This window comes from Oculina patagonica, chromosome 4 (genome assembly GCF_052425735.1).
Source record: "Oculina patagonica isolate OP01 chromosome 4, crgOcupat, whole genome shotgun sequence".
NCBI classification, from domain to species: domain Eukaryota; kingdom Metazoa; phylum Cnidaria; class Anthozoa; order Scleractinia; family Oculinidae; genus Oculina; species Oculina patagonica.
The window spans coordinates 47849719-47869686 of record NC_135761.1 but is presented as its reverse complement, the minus strand read 5'-3'; the positions used below and the strand labels follow the sequence as shown (position 1 = coordinate 47869686).

General features: G+C 39.2%; 1 protein-coding gene across 2 annotated transcripts in view; it reads right to left on the bottom strand.

The window, feature by feature from the left end:
• Positions 1–4783: 4783 nt before the first annotated feature.
• LOC144652511 (uncharacterized) overlaps positions 4784–19968 on the bottom strand; it is a 78650-nt gene continuing 63465 nt past the window's right edge. The window contains exons 10-18 of one of the 2 annotated variants that reach the window (XM_078512535.1): positions 15082–15320; positions 9970–10113; positions 9539–9629; positions 8616–8836; positions 7906–8234; positions 7335–7473; positions 6517–6842; positions 5473–5616; positions 4784–4957 (exon numbers count right to left, since the gene is read on the bottom strand). In XM_078512535.1, coding sequence (XP_078368661.1) covers positions 4943–4957; positions 5473–5616; positions 6517–6842; positions 7335–7473; positions 7906–8234; positions 8616–8836; positions 9539–9629; positions 9970–10113; positions 15082–15320 — 1648 coding nt within the window. In that variant the 3' untranslated portion in view covers positions 4784–4942. The remainder of the gene's footprint in view (positions 4958–5472; positions 5617–6516; positions 6843–7334; positions 7474–7905; positions 8235–8615; positions 8837–9538; positions 9630–9969; positions 10114–15081; positions 15321–19968) is intronic. The other variant, XM_078512534.1, reaches the window with a different exon arrangement.

The following is a 19968-nucleotide window of genomic DNA, read 5'->3' as shown; positions in this document are numbered from 1 at the left end:
TATGATTTTACAGGTATTACTATCTGCTGCAAAAAATATCTTGTTATCATCAAGATTTACAAACAAAAATTGTTGGAAATATAACAAAAAGTTCTTCTCGAAAATTATTGTACCCCCTACAACACATTTAGAAGTGTGATTTACATACAATGCAACTTTTCTTGCACACCAGCAACATTCTTGCTCTATTGGTTTCCAGGTTAAACTTCTTTCCAACCTTAGATAACACTCTCACAATGTAATATAACAATTTGAACTCATTAAAAAGAAATCCCAGTAAACAGCTTAAGCAACTAGGAATTAAAAAGGCCTGAAATTTCGAGGGCTACCTTATTGTTGACGAGGAAAACAGGAGGAAGAGTATTGTGAAAAGTTTGTGTTCATGATAATCACGAGCAATTAAGCATTCAGATTCAAGTATATTATGCTTTTCCTTGCAAATTCCCTCAGTAATTATTTTGATGTTGTCCATATGCCAAAATGATATTATTCCTTGCAACAGGCAGCTATTTTCATTCGCTGAGGTCGGTAGCACTTTGTTTCGGGGAGAGAAGACAAAAACACGAACCGCTAGCTATTACTCGTCAATTTCAAACTTAAAATAAAAAATTGGATTTTTTAACGACATAATGCTGTCTAATAACACATTTTCACAAAACAGTAAAACGAAAAACGAACATGGTGGATAAATCACTTGGTGTTCCTTGTTTTCTTGTCTATAAATTGTCGAAATCTACCATCTTAGGAAGGGGATAGGGTCTTAATAGAAGAATGAGCTTATTATTATTGAAATATTTATGAAATCATGAAAGCCTTTGGAAAGGTAGAAATAAATAAATTACAGAAGGCTTTCGACACACGTCTCTGAAATGAAAGAAAAATTACGTGCCCCGAGCAGGATTCGAACCCGCGTCTCCCTGTTACTAGTCAGGCGTGATATCCACTACACCATCGGGTCACCCGCTGGATACGTGGCAACTTATAGGTGTGTATTGGATCGGACACGGTCAATCAGCTTAAGCGTGTCCGATCCAATACACACCTATAAGTTGCCACGTATCCAGCGTGGTGACCCGATGGTGTAGTGGATATCACGCCTGACTAGTAACAGGGAGACGCGGGTTCGATCCTGCTCGGGGTACGTAATTTTTCTTTCATTTCAGAGATGTGTGTCGAAAGCCTTCTGTAATTTATTTATTTCTACCTTATTATTATTATTATTATTATTATTATTATTTTTAAAAAAATAAAAAAATAAATAAACATCCAGATTGAGGCTAATAAGTAAGAGAGAGAGGGGGCATAAATGAGAAAGGGGCTTTATAGAGCTTTACAGTATCTAATCATCTCAGATTTAAATGGGAATTTTTGGTCATTAAGGAGGCACATGGATGCACGCATAACGTATCTACTTATTACCATTCAACCTGTAAAGTCTTGCAACAAAAACAATCACTTTTTAAGCATTTCGTATCACTGTTATATTTCAAACGACATTCAAATTGGCTCTTATCTACCCGTATAATGTTTCACACATTTATGAAGGGTAAGGTGGGGCGGGAGGGATTGGTAAATGGAAAGTGCCTGTGTGAGTTTGTTATTTAACGAAGCGTCTTTGTAAATACAATACGATTGACTGCCCAGTTACGTAGTTGCTTTTAAACGTTTGTACTCATCGCGTAACTATGTATGGCCAACTAAACACTAGATTTACCGTCATTTATTGCTGTTCTTCTATTGGAATTTTACAATATGATTTGTTTTACATTTTTGCCGGCCAAAAATTAGATAATTATAGATCTTAATTCTTTAAACTAATACTAATTTTCGTGTTCATATATAGGAAATAGATATAAGTTTCGACTGCTTTTTCATAGGTGAGCTGTTCAGTCTTATTCCATCACAATCCAAGCTCCTGGCTGTCTCACATAGGCTCCTGGCTGCTATTTTAAACTAAAGAGAAATTAAGGGCACGAAATGTTAGTTTGCGTGTGAACCGGAAATCCAGATAACAAACTGTACAATGAGATAACTGAAGACTGACACCGCTTTATTTAGCATCTATGTGGTTTTCTTTGCTTCAGTAGTTTTGCTCAAAATTTAGAGGAAAGTCAGTCGACGGTAATCGAGCTCGAGCGATTCTATGGACAAATTTTAGTTCTTTTATCCTAGGTGAACAAACCTTTCTGTCGAGATTCCTTTTACCGGGAGGCAATGTCCCAAATCCCTCTGTTTCTTGAACGAAGGCGGTAAACAGGAGAAAGGCAGCAAAAAACAAAAAGGCTTGAATCTTCATTTCCTATTTTCTTTTCTCACTAACGTACTAGCAAGTTTCTCAGTAATGGTCTGATTTATTCTACGTCTTTAATCTTTTTATAAAGATTTCTTGCGGAAATTTAAGTTTCTAGGGTGGACAAGTTGAACGTTTCAGGAAGATGAATTCACTTTCATAAAAGAGAACAAAATACCATTAACCACTTCAGTGGGTATTATATTTAGAGTTGTGTTGCACTTGACAAATGACAAAATGGGCACTTGAAAACTTGATGTTAAAATTTAGCTTTCACGTGAGAGTCAAAACTATTTTGTTTTCAATGGCAAATCCACCCGGGATGGGGGCTGGCGGGGGTTGTTTACATGATACTAGAATGACTTTCATACCGGTACGAATTCATCCCGGTTCCCTTAAATGGCTGTTTACTCATTAATATCATACCAGCACAAAATGCCGTCCCAGAACGAGTTATTCTGATGCAAGTTCGCTCCAGTAGCCGCAACGATTCAGAATTCTTTCTCGTATAAAATCTCGCACAAGTATCTGATTTTTTAACTAGTAGACTGGAACGGCCACACATGCAAAGTTTAAACACGGTATGTTTCAAGTTTTTAAACATGTAAACACCCCCTTCCACTTCCCTGGTAGGAGAGTTACCCCCTCATACCGAGCCGCCCCAAGCGAGAGAGCTTTTAATACATTTCTTTAAAATTAGCTACAAACATTTTATATGAGGAAACGCAAAGTTGGCTCATGTAAGCACTTTGGCTTTTTTTGACAAGCCTATCAGGGGACAAGTCTGAACAAACAAAGCATGCGTGAAATCGGAAGGCCCAAGTTTTGGCTTAGTTAGCAGGGACAACTTGTGATTGTTCTTTCACTCTTTTTTGAGGCGTGTTACAAGAAAAATTTTAATTCACACACACGACACACAATCACATTTTGATTTTTTTGTCGCTGTGACTTCTACTCAGAATTTAAACCAGATTGAATTGATTGATTGAATGAATGTCACTTGTCAGATTTTTCAAGCGCTCTTTTCAACCCCATTATAAAACCATTACTGTTAGACGTCTTGGCACCTAGGTATGCTTTCAAATTAAACTTGTCAAAAATCGCTTATTAGGCGAGAGTACCTCTTACAAGCCCCTCACCTTTGCACTGCAGTGTCGCTATCGTGTATACATGAATTGAAGAGGAAACGTGTTAGTCATCTATAGCAAATACTGGATTAAAAAGCTCACGCCTGTTCGAACGCTAAATTGAACACGTGTCCGAATGTAGCATGTGTTGAAGTTGACACAATTATATTTTTTATCATATCACCAAAGGGCACTTCTGGTGCAATCCTATAGGAGAAAAAAATACCGCAAAAAGACGTGTAGGGTCGGACTACGAGTTGACGTAAACCAGTCCGGACAAGCCTTTTAATTTGTCCCACACGTACACACGTCAGCAATTTGTTTAGTGCGCAATCTATGAACAAGTAGATATTTGACAGGGGCTTCAAATTGCCGACGTTTTAAAATCGAATAATGAAATAACAACAAAAAAAATATTCAACATAATTTTATCAGAATAATACGTCCCAGTAATTAATAACAAGGCTTTATTTTGTTGGTAGAATAAATTTATTTTGAGTTAAGCTATACGTGTACGTTTTACTTACTTCTTGTTTTCAAGTGCAACCCACATAAAATTATTAGTTTAGGTGGGAGTAATGCAGTATTATTTCTCGTGAAGTGTTAACCTTGTCTGCATAAACTATGTTAATCACACGTACACGGGCGAGACATATCCATAAGTAACGGGGTAGCAAATAGACCAAAAAAATATATATCGTTACAAGCACGCTTGTGCTAAAAAAGTGAACAAAAAAATAAAGATCCAAACGTTTTTATTCATCGTTGCCTTTCTACTTCTAACTGGCGTCACTCAAGACGGCGAGGGAGGGTTGATTCGTGGTGTTGCCGCCGGGAAGACGGGAGCTGGACAGAAAGGTTCGTATTCCTCTCTTAAAAAATATCGGGCAGAATATAAAATAATATAACACACTTTATGGACTACCAGAACAGTTAAGAGGCAGCCTTCAAGAAGTGTTCGAATGTAAGTTAATGGTATTGAACTTTCCAATACGAAACTTAAAAGAAGATACGACTAAGCCTTACGAGTTTTTTTTTAAAAAAAAAACCATTTTTATCATCATGTCAAATACTGATCGCCCTAATAACACGCTTAGTACTATGTTTCATTTAAAGAGAGTGGCAGCGGTTAATATCGAAAATTCAATTCTCAAACTAACACATACTTTCTTACCACAGTTTTACAAAATGAGAAATTTGTTTCCTTTCTGTATCTGAAATTGGAAATTTTACAATAGGCAATTTTTGACAAAATGAAAGGTGCACACATGATTTCATGACTTCACTATTTAATACTCTAGTCCACTGTTTTTGCCTATATTTTTACTTTCTTAAAAAAGGAGTAAGTCAATGAAGAGACAACCAATATTTTACCCAACACCTTTTATTTCAGTTGCAGCTAAAACGGTAACATAACTTCTTTGACTTTTTAAGAGCAAAAGAAACTGTAAAGCTATGCATCACTACTTAAGTCATCTTCAGTAAGGACTTGCAATTGCTTTCACTACCATGAACTGGGGGTTAACTATCCTTTTATGCCCTGAAATAAAATTAGATATACTTTTTTTTATTATACGGCTCTATGGAGTTTACAATATCATTATATATAACAATGAGACTGCGAGCTCGAGGTTTTAATCAGTTCGCCCCTCGCCAACTATCAAAGTTTACATTCTATAGAAAAATCAATAATAACCCTTCCACATATCTACAGTAGAAATATTGCATCGTTTCTCTAACTTTCCACTTGAGTAACCCCTTATACTACTAAGATAAATCAGCCGTAAGGCGCTTCTGTACTGATATTTTGAAATGCCCTTTTAAATACGTTTTTTTATACCTCCAGCCTGTAAAAGATGGTCTTTTTGTGGAGCTTCCTCTTTTAGTCCAGTATAGACCTTATTTTAAGGACATTATTTCAACATTATTACCGTATTTTCCCCACGCTCCTGGCGTTTCACAAGAGGTTCTGTAAGAACCTTGTCCATTCCTTGTGCCGGCTGCATTTGCAAATAACTTATTTTATGTGTAACGCAGAATACCTCTCCTTCTCACCTTTATGGGACAGCCATACAACTCAACGCGCATGCTCATCCAGCCATAGTATGACCCTGGGTGGATTTTGACCAGATAGGCGTGGAAGGGTGGCAATATCTCGTGAGCAACAATGGAGTTGCGGTCGAAGTTTCCTGCAAATACCTGTAAAGAAAAACTGAGCTGTAAGCATCAGCTTTGCTCAGCGAAGAGGCGCTTTTTTACGTGATTTGTGCTTTTTTGTATCGTGTTCTTGTTACACTCTTGAGTCTAATCGATTGTACATTTCAAAATTTGGATAAGAAATGATGCATTATTTTTAAACTTAGCTTTTTAAATTCACCTTGTAAGTAGTGTAATTTTACAGTGTAACTTCTTGAGCCTGACCACTGGTAACAAAATTAATCCATCAAGACGTTAATTGAGAACAAAGGATGGTGACTTTTTTCCATAAACGAACCAATAACTTTGAAGAATTCAAACACATTTCTAAAGGAAAATTTCGAAAACCCAACCAGGTTGCGTAAGATGCGGACCTCTCAGTAAACCTTGTAGCTTTTTGTTTGGATGATGTCGATCCCAAATTTTGAGCGGTTTTCAACGGCGGGTTTCGGTATTATAGTCGCAAAACGTATTTTCAAGCTAAATTTTTCGAGTAAACTTTTAAGTTTAACTATGATACCTCGCTGCCAACGATTATGGGATCTGTAGAGTTTATAAAGTACATTGGGGTCGATAGTATGCATGGTTACAAAATTTGTTTTAGATGAATGTTTTAAGGTCACTGGTCACGAGATTGCCAGCGCATTGCTATATATGCGGATATATTAGATTAGTATATCCCTCAGTGTCTTGGTGTTTCGCCGCGCTTCTCTGGCCTCCGGCTCCCCTCCCGCCCCCCCCCCCTCCCTGTCCCTCGTCCCCCGCGCCTCTCTCCCCGCCCCTCCCCCCCGCCGCAGGGTGCGGTGGGGGGGACCATGGGGCGCTCTCGGCCGGCGTCGCGGTCGCTCGGGGATGCGGCAGATTTCACTCGATCAAGAATAAGTAAATATGGTGGAAGCTTACCGTTTTCTTTCCATGAGTCATAACATAGACCCAGTGTGACTTGGCAGGGCTGTAGGAAATAGAATAACTCGTGACCCATTGATTAGCATCCTGTCTTCCCTGTGTGGCCACTTTGGTAACAGTTGTTCCTTTGCCAAGATCAATCTGTAACCACTGATGAGCGTCACGTGTCTTGACACACCACGCGCCAGCCTTTCCTGAACTAGCTACCAGGTTTAAGCGGCCGAGTTTTGTGGCGTGGTCACTGTCCCAAATAGATGAGGCAGACATGGCACCATCTTGAATTCGACCATCTTCCAATCCGAGTGACATCAAGCATCGGTGAACTAGGTAAATAATTAAATAATTATGTTCAGTCAAATCATCCTACTCTAGGCCAATCAACAAAAATATGATTTTTGTAATTGTTGTAAGCTTTTGCACATGTTGAAACTCATATGTATACGATTTTACAAATTCGTGTCCTTACAACAACACTCCCGTAAGAAACTTTACAGAACCAAATACCTTGTGTTGTTATGGTTAAAATCCATGGATCACGGAATTGTCAATCAGGTTATTTTATTTTCCTTCTTTTTATCGTTAGTGCCGTACCCTTTAAGCCCCAACATCCACATGCAAATTCTTCTGACTGATCTCCTTACATTTTCTTAGTATACATTGTTTGCAGAATTAACATTTCGAAACAATTTCCTTTGTTACCATCTAACTCTATATTTAGTACTGATATTTGTGAGGACTCTTCAGTCTTCATTCATTGTTAGCATAATAATAAGTTCTCATTTTGTTGTAATTTCAAAGAGATCTCCCCCTCATACCACTGCAGCCATAGAGCTCAGCTCTCATACAGATGTGGCCATACCAAGTCCTGGGGTGAAATCGAACGTATTTGGCTTGGACACGCGGGTGAAGTAAGTGATAAACAGGTGTGTTTCGGTCCACATTTCCTCCAAAGACCTAGAAAAGGAATGGCGCAAGGATTGTGTCTAAGAGGGACGGTAACTACACAACTCCGGTTATAGAAACCGTTATTACAAATACAAAACAGGAACGCAAGAAGAAAAAAAAAAGTACTTCTTTACTTTAACTTTCATTTTTGCATGCACACCTGGCGTACAAAAAGGGATTGAAAAAAAGACTGGTTATTATAGACCGTTGAGAACATCAACACGGTTAATAAATGCGCTAATTTTTTATCTTTATTTCTGCAAGAGGTCGATTTTCAACACGATAAAACTAAATTAGTAGTCATGTTTTTCTTCGGCTGATAAAAGGGTCCTGGCAGAAACTCACTAGACGGCTGATTTGATAGATTCTCGCAAATATACCACGCTAATCCCTTTTGGAAAACATCACAATTTAGTGTTTTGCTTGCAACTACAACCGTACCTTGACTTGTCCATCAGAGAGTCTGTACCAGGCCCAGTGAGAACCATCCACACTGTAAGACAAACTGTAGCTCATCACCCAGTGGTTACCGTCATACCTCCCCTGAGTCGCCACTTTGGTTACCGTTGTTTCCCGCCCAAACTTAACCTGCAGCCCTTGCTTGGCATTATTTTTGCGCGCACACCAGGCCCCAACCTTACCCTTACTGGGAACTGTATTAAGGCGGGAACGTTGAGGAGCGTGATTGGCGTTGTATGAGGACGATGCTGACAATGTACTATCAGGGAGATGGCGACTCTCCATTCCAAGAGGAAGAAAACAACTGCAACCTGTTAAAAAGGTCAATAAAATAGGTCGAGCTAATGGTAATTCGGTGAAATTCAGATCAAGAGACATTTATACTTTCTCAGTGCTTCTCTTCATCCAGGAGTAAGAAAAGGTACCGGAGGACTGTTAAACTAACCCGACTAAACGCTGGGGTTGGGGCAGAGGGAAGTTTAAAAGACTAGCAACCCAGTGTTACCTTTTCACCAGTCATATGGTTACGATTGTGTGAACTGTGACGTTACATGATGGCATGAACCGTTTGTTATTTCTCACTTACTGGAAAGTGTGCGCTCGCTAAAGAGGGGAAACCTTCGGGACTAGAGCAAACGATGGCTTATTAAACTGCCGAAAAGAACTAAGAGTTAAAATTACTTAACAATTACCCCCTTCGATCGTAACCAGCAACACACTCGGACCCTTGTAGCGCTTGTTTTGCGCTTGGCTCACCCACGAAGGTAACGATGAACCTGTGAAACCTGCCAGGGCAAATGAACTGCGGAATTCCAGTATGATTGGTTCTCTAGCTCCCAGTCTCTTTAGCGCACCGATTGCGGCTGAGCCATATGTATCTGCCGAGTCTTGAACCGCAACGAGGACGATTTTACTAAAAAAGTTATAAAGTACAACATCTTAATATAAGCACATGAAATACAGAAATCATGACGTACTCAGTACATGTACGTCATAGAGGCAGTAAAAGGGTTAATGGCCAGAGCATACATTTCTAAAAGTCACAAAAAATTGCTCATCTTCTTTCACTCGACAAATTAGGGAGCCTGGAAGGTGAAAAGCAAACCATATGCACGACTCGTTTGCTTTCTACATGGACGATAACGAAAAAATTAAAAGTGCTACAAATTTAACTTTAAAAAGAACATCAAATGACAATTATCGCTGTACGCGAGCAAAGGAGACTAATTAACATTAAATACAATATATGCGAACAGAACCAATTTGTGACTCTCAGACGCTAAGGGGTTCATCCAGTCCAAGTTGTATTTAAATTCATAATTTTTGTCCGATCTTTTTGAGTACTGGTTGATTCAAGACAATTTAATTGTCCCAAAGGTCCCTGTCAGTTTCCAAATACTCAATACGTTTTAATTATGTACACATGCAACAACGTCAGGAGCTTGTGACATTAGATACGGAAAAACAAACAGTCAACATTTAACTTGTTAATAGTGAGTTTGTAAGAGACAAAACCGCGCCCTCTGTAGGGGTGACCACTGAATGGAAGTGTACAATATCTGACTATTGGCAGTTCAATGAGGGTGACAGCTTAAACTTGTTGGACTGCACTTACTTGCCATGTAAACGGTTGAGGTAGTTCGCTACACTTGTTCCAGCTTTTACAACACCATAAGTGTCAAACGCTCTGGCTTCCAGGAATAAACCTGCAAAGTTATAAGGTGAGAAAACGTTCCATTTGCATCCTTCAATCCATTTACACAAACGACAAAATTTACGGTCGACGTCAGAGATTGGTAGCCAGTTAAAAGTACACTTTGTAAAATTTTCGTTGCTTATTATACATGTAGGTGTTACCCGGATATGGCTGTACCTCTTTTTACCTAAAAACAATTATCTTTTTACTATTGCTCTAACACAAAATGTAGTGGTTATTTTTGCCAGAGACAGTTGTGTCCTTCATTTTTATGCTCTGTCTACTTAAATTTATCAAAGTAAGGGTATACCTTGAAATTGTTTACTTCTGGAGTTAACGAGCTCACCTACCTTGCTCAGTAAACACAGCCACGTTAAAGCCTCTTTTGTGAAGCGAGTAATCTTGATTGTTTACTTTAATAAAAGCCACACCACACCAAGTCTTTCCTGGATCATCACAGCCTTCACTACGGAGTTCAACGTTCATTAAAGAAGCTACAAGTAAAAAGAGGCACTAAAATTAAGATGCTGCTACTACTATTGTTTCTTCGGATACTCCAACTACTTCTGTTATTGACATTGCTATAGTTTTTTTTTAATAATGGACCATTTTTTTACAATAGACAGTTTTTTACAAACAATATAATAAAACAAAATACAAAAAAAGACAACTTACAGAAATGAAGTAACTATGTAAAGTAAACTATAAAGAAACTAGGTCTCGAATCTTCTGTTTGTCTATCCCGAGCTTGTTTTTCAAAAACTTAAGAAAGGCAGTGAAACAGAAAGGTCTTCATTTTTCGCGGCAAAATAGATGTACTGTCTGGCCACAAGCAAACAAAAATTAATACCCCAAAAAGACTGCTTTTCAGGATGAAGAGCAAACAGAATATCGCGTTGTTGGAGGTTAATCTGCGGATTATTTTTCGAATTCCACCAAGAAGTAAACTTAGTCCAAAAAACTTTACTTGAATCACATTCAACAAGAGATGCGTCAGTGTTTGTCTGTCATTGCAAAGGTAACATTTGTCGTTTTCTGCTAACTTATCTCTAAAAAGTCTACTTTTTGTGTACACAATGTTGTGGTTGATCTTAAATTAAAAAACTGACATTCTGACGTCGAGGGAAGTTCATAAATATGTGCAATTTGCTCAGCAGAAAAACCTGCCTTATCAAGCTTGCCCCGTGAGGTGGGTTTCTCAAAAACTTTCTTTGTTAGTATTTGTCTTAGCGTCTTGCTTGAAATACTTTGTATATAAGTAATGTTATCTTCGCAGTCGTTTTTTTCGGTTTCCCCGTAGGTACCCTTGAGCAACCTTTTCCAGCTCGAGGGGATAGCATTTAAAAGCCCTAAATATTGCAAGAAGTGTGTTTTTATACCGAATATACACTGGAACTCGTTAAACGTCAATAAATTTCCGTTCTCAGACATCAAATCTTCTATGTATTTAACTCCGGCTTCATACCACGGCCTAAAAAATACAGATTTTCCCGTAATTTTAATAAATCGGTTGTTCCAAATAACCTCATTTTCCACATCGTTTTTGCTAAAGGGAGTATGAGCCACAATCCTCTGCCATGCATCGAGTACGTTTTTGTAAAATAATGGTAAACAAGAAGCTCTTAGAGCTCCCGTCCGTGACCCCCTAGGGGGCGCGGGGGCCCCCCCCCCTCGTCCCCCCCCCTGCTCGCGCCCTCCCCCCCGCCCCTCCCCCGCCCCGCGCGCCGTCCGGCCTTGGGTCGAGTCCACTCAGGGGGCCTGGCGGGGGACGGTGAGGGACATCCCCCTCCCCCCCCGGTTCCGTGACTATCTCGCGGAGGGCGGATCTGGGCTGTCAGGGTTAGGGTTAGGGTTAGGGTAGGGTTAGGGTAGGGAGGGGGTTAGGGTTAGGGTTGGGTTTAGGGTTAGGGTTAGGGTTAGGGTTAGGGTTAGGGTTAGGGTTAGGTTTAGGGTTAGGGTTAGGTTTTAGGGTTGGTTTCACACAAACATTCTTTGTAGACAAGAATCCATTTGTTTCCATTTGTTACTGATTTATAGCTTCTAAACATCTCGTGACATCCTCGGGTGGAGGTCTGCGTCTGGTCACGACAAAACTAAAAAACCCCGTGCAGAGAAGAACTGCGCAGCGCAGTTAACAAGAAAGCTGCGGAAGAGTTTAAATTGAAAAATTGCAATCAAAAATAAGTTTTCCGCCAATGTCTCTCAGATAATCAAGTGGCAGTGATTTCCACATAGCGCACTCGGGAGCGGATAGTCTTCTGACCCAAGCTACTTTAAGCGATTTGTTGATTATATCAAAATTAGGCATACCTAAACCTCCCTCTTTTCTTTTGCCTATCATCGTTGTCTTTTTAATCTTTGGGTTCTTGTGGCTCCAGATAAAATCCACAATTTGCTTATTAACTCTTTTTACAAAATCTTCGGAAATGGGAAGAACAGCTGAGACAAAGGTTAATTTAGAGAGTGCTAAGGATTTTACAATGTTGATTTTCCCATACAGAGTCAAGTCTCTGGTAGACCAAATATTAAGGCATTTTTCTAAGGAACTCAATCTTGTTTCTAAGTTTTTGGTATCGGAAATGTTCTGGTCTGTTGTAAAACAGATACCAAGAGCATTAACATAATCCTTAGGCCAGCGAATACCAAGGGGTGTGTCGGTTCTGTTCTTGTTTGAACCTAACCATAATGCCTCCGTTTTGGACCTATTTAGCTCGAGCCCCGAACACAGTTTAAACAAATCCAGCTTTTTGAACAGGTTGCTGGCTGATGTAGTATCTCCAACAAGGCAAGTAGTATCATCAACATACTGGGATAATTTAAATTCTTTTGAGTTTAACGATAAGCCTTTTATCGATTTGTCGCTTCTAATAGCGCCTGCTAGAAGCTCCACCCCAATAACAAAAAGAATTCCAGAAAGGGGACACCTCTGTCCAACTCCACGCTCCAAAGAAGAAAGGGTGTTGCAAAGCCATTGTTAATAACACAGCTTTGTGGGTTAGTGTAAAACGTTCTGATCCAATTAACTAGCATATCTCCAAAGCAAAAAAAATTTAATGCTCTGAATAAAAAAGACCATTCGATATTCAATACTGTCGAAGGCTTTAATTTCTTGAAATCTAAAAATAGCGTAATGCCACGTGTCTGTGTGTATTGACAACGTTCAATAACATCTGAAATTAGGCGAATATTTTGTCCAATAAATCACTTTTTTACATAACCTGTTTGATCACTGTGAATAATGCTTGGCAATATTTTAGATATTCTCGAAGTTATTGCTCTAGTAGCTATTTCATAATCAGTGTTCAACAACGAGATTGGTCTCCAGTTGTCGAGGAGCGTTTTATTTTTATTTTTCTTTGGAATAAGAGTGATTATCCCTCTTCGTTGAGAAATGGTTAATTCTCCACATTCAAAAGCATAATTTAGGCTATCAACTAATTCTTGCCCTACACTTTCCCAGAAAGCTAAGTAGAACTCAACGGAGAGACCATCCGAGCCGAGAGATTTTCCTTTGGCCATTTGCTTCAGAGACGCAAAGCACTCGTCTTTTGTTAATAAGCCTTCACATGATTGCTTCTGGTCTGCGGATATTTCAGGTAAAACTGGGTTATTAAAAAAGATGTCGAAGCGCTGGTCATCTGAATTAGCACCAGTGGAAGTGCACAGCTCCTTATAGAACTGATCAGGAGAGGATCCTCTCTTGAACCGATACCGGTACCCTTCATTAAAAATATCGCTTGGTCCAGAAATAGTGGTTTTATCCGGAAGTTTCAGTTCAGTTATATACTTAGTATTGTAATTTCTTTTCTCCAAGCGGTAGAAATATTTAGAATTGCGCTCACCGTGTTCGCACCAGCGAGCTTTACTTCGTGCCATGCTCCCCCGGGTTTTGAGAAATGATAACTGGTTCAATTAAAATTTTACATTATGAAACTCGGACACATTTTCCTCTGATGGATCTTCGCCAACTTTTCTTTGCAGATTACATAGTTCGCTTTGAAGCAATTCTTCCTCGTTCCTGCGCTGTTTTGATTGCCTTTTGGAAAAGAATAAAGTAAAGCTTCTGATTTCCATCTTAATCATTTCCCAGTAAGGTCTTTTGTCATCCAAACAGCCGTATTTTTCTTTATATTTCTCTATGTTTTTCTTGAGTTCTCCGACGAAATTTTTATCTTCTAGAAGATAATTATTGAATTTAAAAAAACCAGGCCCGCGCTTTCCATAATCTTTAGACAAGAAAGAGAAAGAGACTGCCGCATGATCTGAGAAAGACACCGGAATTATCTTGCATTCTTTTATCTGATTAATAATGCCGGTAGAAACAAAAAAAATAGTCCAATCTACAGTGATTTTTTTGGCTATAGTTACTGTGACTGCCATTGCTTCTGTCACTGCTACTATTACTACTACTGCCAAAAGTTACTTTACTGCTATTGCCAATGTTACTCTACGCTTTTGCTATCTCTACTGCTATGCTGCTGCTGCTCCAACTGCTACTGCTACTCTCAATGCCACTGCTACTGCTACTGCTAGTGCCATTGCGGCTTCCACACGCCTACTGCAACTGCTACTGCTGCTTCTACTGTCATTGTAGAATCACTGCTACTCCTACTGCTTCTGTAACTACCAGTGTTACAACTACGGCTACTCCCACTGCCAAATCGTCACTCCTACTGGTTCTGCTGCTAATTCTACAGCCACTTTACTACCGCTACCGCTGCTAGTACACTACTTCTACTGCTAATCTCACTGTCACTGTCACCTGCTTCTACTATAGCTGTTGGCAATACTACTGCTAGTGCTACTGCCACCGAGTTTCACTTTCACTACTACTACTGCTATATCTATTGTCAGTCCTACTGTCAGTGGCACTGCTACTTCTACGGGTAATACCAATGCTTTTGCTACTGCAACTTCCACTGCCACTGCTAGTGACACTGCTTATACTACTGTTGCTGCCATCGCTACTGCTATTGTTACTGCTTCCTGTGCTACCTAAACAACTGCTACTGATACTGTCACTGATACTGCTACTGTCGATACTACTACAACTATCATTGCCACTTCTACTGCTATTGCTGCTGCCACCCCTTCTGCTATAGAACTCCTGGTACTTCTTTTGCTACCACTTCTCCTAACTAGCTACTCCAAATTGATAGTGCCACTAGTACTGGAAATACTTTTTACTGCCGCCATAGCTGTTGCCACTATCAAAGTGATCGCTACTGCACTGCTGTATTTACTGCTAGCACTGCTTCACCGCTACTGTTGCTACAACTGCACAACGATTTGCCACTTCTTTCGAAACAGACACTTCTTCTGCGATTGCTAATGTTTCTAATGCTGCTGCTGTTACTACTCCTGCTGCTAATTACACTACAAGCTACTGCTGCTACTACTGCTGTAACTAGCACTGCAACAGTTGTCACTACTATTAACACTAGAAGTAACGATTTTCTTACGTGGCTGACTGCTCTGCTTGAGTGGAATTCGCAAAAATATTTCACTGGGTCCTTCGTATCTCTTTTGCTGTTCTTGAACAATCCAAGAGGGCTTGCTTGGGTGTGCGTAACCAACAAGAGCGAATGAAACTCGAAAATCTTTCAGAATAGGATCCATAGCACCAAGTCTCTTGAGAGCATTTATAGCTGGTGACACGTACTTTGACCCCGCGTCTTGAATAGCGACCAGAACGATTTTACTACAGGTAGAAAGAATTCATATAAGATATTATTCAAACGGAGCATTATTCATTATTTTCTCAAACAAAAGTGCATGACATTTCTCGCCAGTTAACTACAAGTTCATTTGCTGCTAGCGCTGCCCCGATGTTTTTCTTCGTGCTGGTGTATATGACAATCATTTAAACCAATTTTGTCCGGAGGTGGCAAGTAAGTCCAATTCTATGATAAGAAACAACAAATAAAAAAAGGAGAAAAAACAGCAACAACGACAAAAACAGCACAGTCTTCTTGCATTGGTACTTACTCTCCATTTATGGCATTAAGATAGTCTCTCAAGGCAACACCAGCAGAAGATATACCGTAAGTGTCAAAACTCTTTGAACCAAGCACTGCGCCTGTTTCCAAAAAATATCAAAGCACAAGTCAGACCAACCTTCTATTGTTTATTAGTTTAAATAGAATAACCTAAACTGAATGGATGTTTCCTTGATGAAAACGTGTCTCCTCTCTTCCAGGCAGACATAGTCACTTTTATTATTGTTGTTGTTTCTTAGAAGTCTTTATTAAGAAGCTAGTCACAACAAACGTGTGGCTTTACAATAAAAAAAACAATCTAAAATAAGCTAAACTAGTAAAATGAACCTATTATATGTATCAGTTACAAAGATTTTAAGAAATAAATTTAAAAAGACATCTATTTACAAAAGTGCGTTTGAAACGTTCTGTTTTTACTTTAGGGAGTATAAAGACATGGCCCCTTTCTCTAAGAGCTCTGTTCCGTTTGGGTGGGAGCAAGTCATATAATACATGGCCAGTGTCACTTGTGATTCTGTTGAAAAGATCACTGTCCCTATTCTTAATAACATCAGATATCAAAATGATCTTATTTGTATAGCCAAAACGATAGGCTCGCCGAAAGAAAGTGTCAATCCGATCTAAATATTTGCCTTGATAGGCGGAGCCCCACACTTCTAATCCATACAGAAATAATGACATTACTAATGAGTCGAAGAGTTTACTAAGCTGATCTTTAGTGTACCCATAATATTTGCATACCCTAAGAATATATAGTCGGCTAGCAGCTCTAGAAAGTAAACTGTCAACATGAAGGTCCCAGTTACAAGGATCTTCATGGAAGGTAATTCCCAAAAGTTTCAGCCACTCTTTTCGCTCAATCCCAAGCACTGGAGGAGGAGCAGGCTGAGTAGTTCTACTATGCAGTAGCATTTCCCACGTTTTTGACAAATTTAAAGACATCCTATTGTTGGCTGCCCAGCTCTCAAGGTTCTTAACTTCTGCGAGCGCCGTGTCAGAGTTCCTTCTAACAGGTACACTAATAGTGATATCATCGGCATATTTCGAGATCCCGTTGTTTGAATCAACTAGCTTTATATCGTTCACCATCAGAGAGAATAAAAGTGGCCCAAGGACTGTACCCTGTGGCACTCCTCTGTTAATATCAACATAATCAGTTATCTTTCCATCCACAACGACCCTTTGTTTGCGGTTGCCAAGGAAGCTTATGATCCAATTGATGATATATGGATTAACATTAGTAGCTTTTAACTTTTCGCAGACATACAAGGACTGTGAACAACCTTTAAATTATTTTGAAGATAAATATCAACGGTAATTTGAAATCGTCTGAATCTGGAAACAGAGAGTTGACTCGATTCTTGAGAATTTTTCAGAGCACGCTTTACCTGTTTTTGCGTCCACAATGACCACATTATGTCCCCTGCCGTGGGGAGAGTGATCTTTTCCATTCACCCTGATGTAAGCAATACCACATGTTCCAGAAGCTTTTCCTGGGTCATCGCAAGCTTCGCTTCGAATGTGAATATCCAGGAAAGAAACTACGAGGAAAGAACAAGAAAACATTTTGTTGACTAAAATGCCATTTTAAGCAATTCAGAAAAAATTCACCTACTTTACGATATTTCCTGGTCACAACTCATGTTCATTATCAGAAAACTTTTTTCGTATTATACAATTTTATGTACTGACTGAAACAACAGCTAATTTTGATGCTTAGAAACCTATTTCATTTAATGCGTTCGTCATTCATGTTTTACACCCTAGTCTAAACTACACATTAGATGAGTATAAAAGCTATTTCCCACAAAAAGACTTGACAATTTCACGTTGAACGTAGGGTTTCTAGCTTAAGAGTGACTTTTACCGCCGGCGCGGCGCTCCGTCCCCTCCCCCCCCGCCCCGCCCGTCCCCCCGTGCCTGTCGCCCTCGTACTTGCGGTGGTCGCGCTCTGGGTCGTTCAGCGGCTGCCGCGCCGCGCGGGCTTGGCTCATTGTGGGACTCGGGTCCCCTTTCAAATGTGTAAGGACGGCGCCTGGAGTTTCCCATTTGGCTGACGGGGGCTCGGCATCCAGTGGGCGGGGCGCGGAGCGTGTCGGGTGAATGTGTCACTGGGCCGTCGAAACTGACTTGGTTTTTTTCGACTTCTGGGGAACAAAATACATCAGGTTCTATCCGCTATTATGGAAATCGAAGGAATTTGATTTAATTTTCGTGCAGCGCGGTTTTTATTAAAGTCCTTCTTAAAACCTGACATTAATTTTGATGACTGTAGAAACTACTTACTTTATAGAGATTTGATCGTTTCATATTGTATCCCCTTATTTTAATGCAATACGTTTGATTGGATCATTTTATGTTGTACAATACAGTTAAAACTACACATTCGATGATTGAGGAAACTAATCCATATGTATAGTGATTTGATTAGCCCATGGTGTACTTTTCTAGCTTTAACCTACTTGTTTGATTGAGGTACTTATTCCTATGTACTTGTGCGATGTTTTAATGTTGTACTCTCTAGCCTAAGTACTCTCCAGTTTACTCCCTCTACTCTACACGTTTCATGACTGAAACATGGAAGTATCTCTTATGTAATCATTTGTACATTTCATTTAACTCTCTAGCTTAATTTTTTCGGATGAGGGAAGAAAATATTTCTATGACCATTTCATGTTTAACTCCCTAGTTTAAAACTGCATGTTTCATTTCTTGTTGTATTTCTAGGGAAAATTGGAACCTTGTACTTCAGGACCTGTTTTAATAGTTCAATAGAATGGTTTTAATTTAAACATTTCAACACTAACCCAGAATGGATCTTGCTTGAATAGCGCTCCGCTTTGCTAGAGCCAGTGTTCCCGGTTGGTCTTCACTAGTTTTTAACAACTGAAATAAAACATTATAGCCTGGTAGAATAATGGTTATGATTTTTAAATACAAGTGGAAGGAAACGAGAGTTTAAAGTGAAAAAATGCAAGAAAACAACGTGAAATGTGAACAGTAGCGAGGAGCGATACTATGACGCTAATAAACTCCTTAGATGGTACCTTGTCCAGTTTGATTCCACTATTTTCCTTTTAGTTTCTGTGAATTTTTTTTTAATAATATCGTTCGAATTTAATCCTTATAGAAATTTGCTTGTTGTTGCATTGTTTATAACCGAAAGCAAGACCGAAAGGGCTTGCTTGCCTTTTTGCCTTTTATAGGAAGCCTGGCTTCGAGCTCTTGGAAAGGAAGATAAAAGGTCCAAAAAGGAATGCGAATCATTTCGATCACCATTCACTGTCCGGCGTAAGAGATAGCAAAATAGAAAAGCATAACACGGTTCTGGCATTGATAGAAATGTTATTACGTACTAGAAAATTTAAAGATTTTTTCACATTCTCATCTACTAATCGATAATTTCTCAAGTTTTAGGATTAAAAATGATTTTTCTGCCCTATACTTGACTTTTTTGTTCCATCTCTAAACACTGGTTCCTTAATAGCAATACAGTTTAACAAGTTAACAAGGAGATAATTTCTTTCTTTCAAAATTTTATTATTCACTGAAGTTTAAAATAAGAATCATCCTAAAGCAATGTTGCACTGATTATTTATCTACGTTTGTTCATTTGTTCCAAGATACCATATCCTTTGAAAGCAGCCAGTGTATTCGCGTCAGCAAAAACTTTCCCCTTTGCAGAAGTGGTTTTGGGATGCTGCTTTCGAAGATCCCCATCGAAGACATTTTATGTGGCAGCGAGACTAATCAATAAGGGATTCGAACTATCGAGTGATTTTTCAAGATCCTTTAACCTTCTCAGCCCTTCCTGTGTTTCATTATTAAATATTTCTATACCTTTTTTGAAAGCTTTTTGAGGAAAAAGAATTGCCAATGTTTTTTAGAAGTGTGCAGAAAGGAAGAGAAGAGGGAACTCCGACGATGAAAGGAAGAAAGCGAAATAATTTTCCGTGATAGGAAATGGTTCTTAAACACTTTCAAAAAGGTTTATGAAAAATATAAATGTGCCAAAGGCTTTAAAATGACGGTATATGGGAAATACGTTACATTCAATTTTGGAATTCAATTATTCAGTCTTATTTCCACAGGTTTGTACTCTGTTTCTCTGTCCGAGAAGTTGAATATTAAACATATATCAAAAGTCCGGAGCAGTGTTTGGCGTAAAACTTTCAAAGGACTGGGCAAAGTAAAGGAAGTGAAGTGAAAAGGACCGGTACCCAGGACCGGTACCCGGTTTGGCTGATAGTGATGAAAAATTATTTTAGTTTGAGAAAGAATTTAAACAGCGAGCTGAGTAGAATTTTTTGCACGCGCCGAATATCTTTGCGGGAAGGAAATAGAGCATTC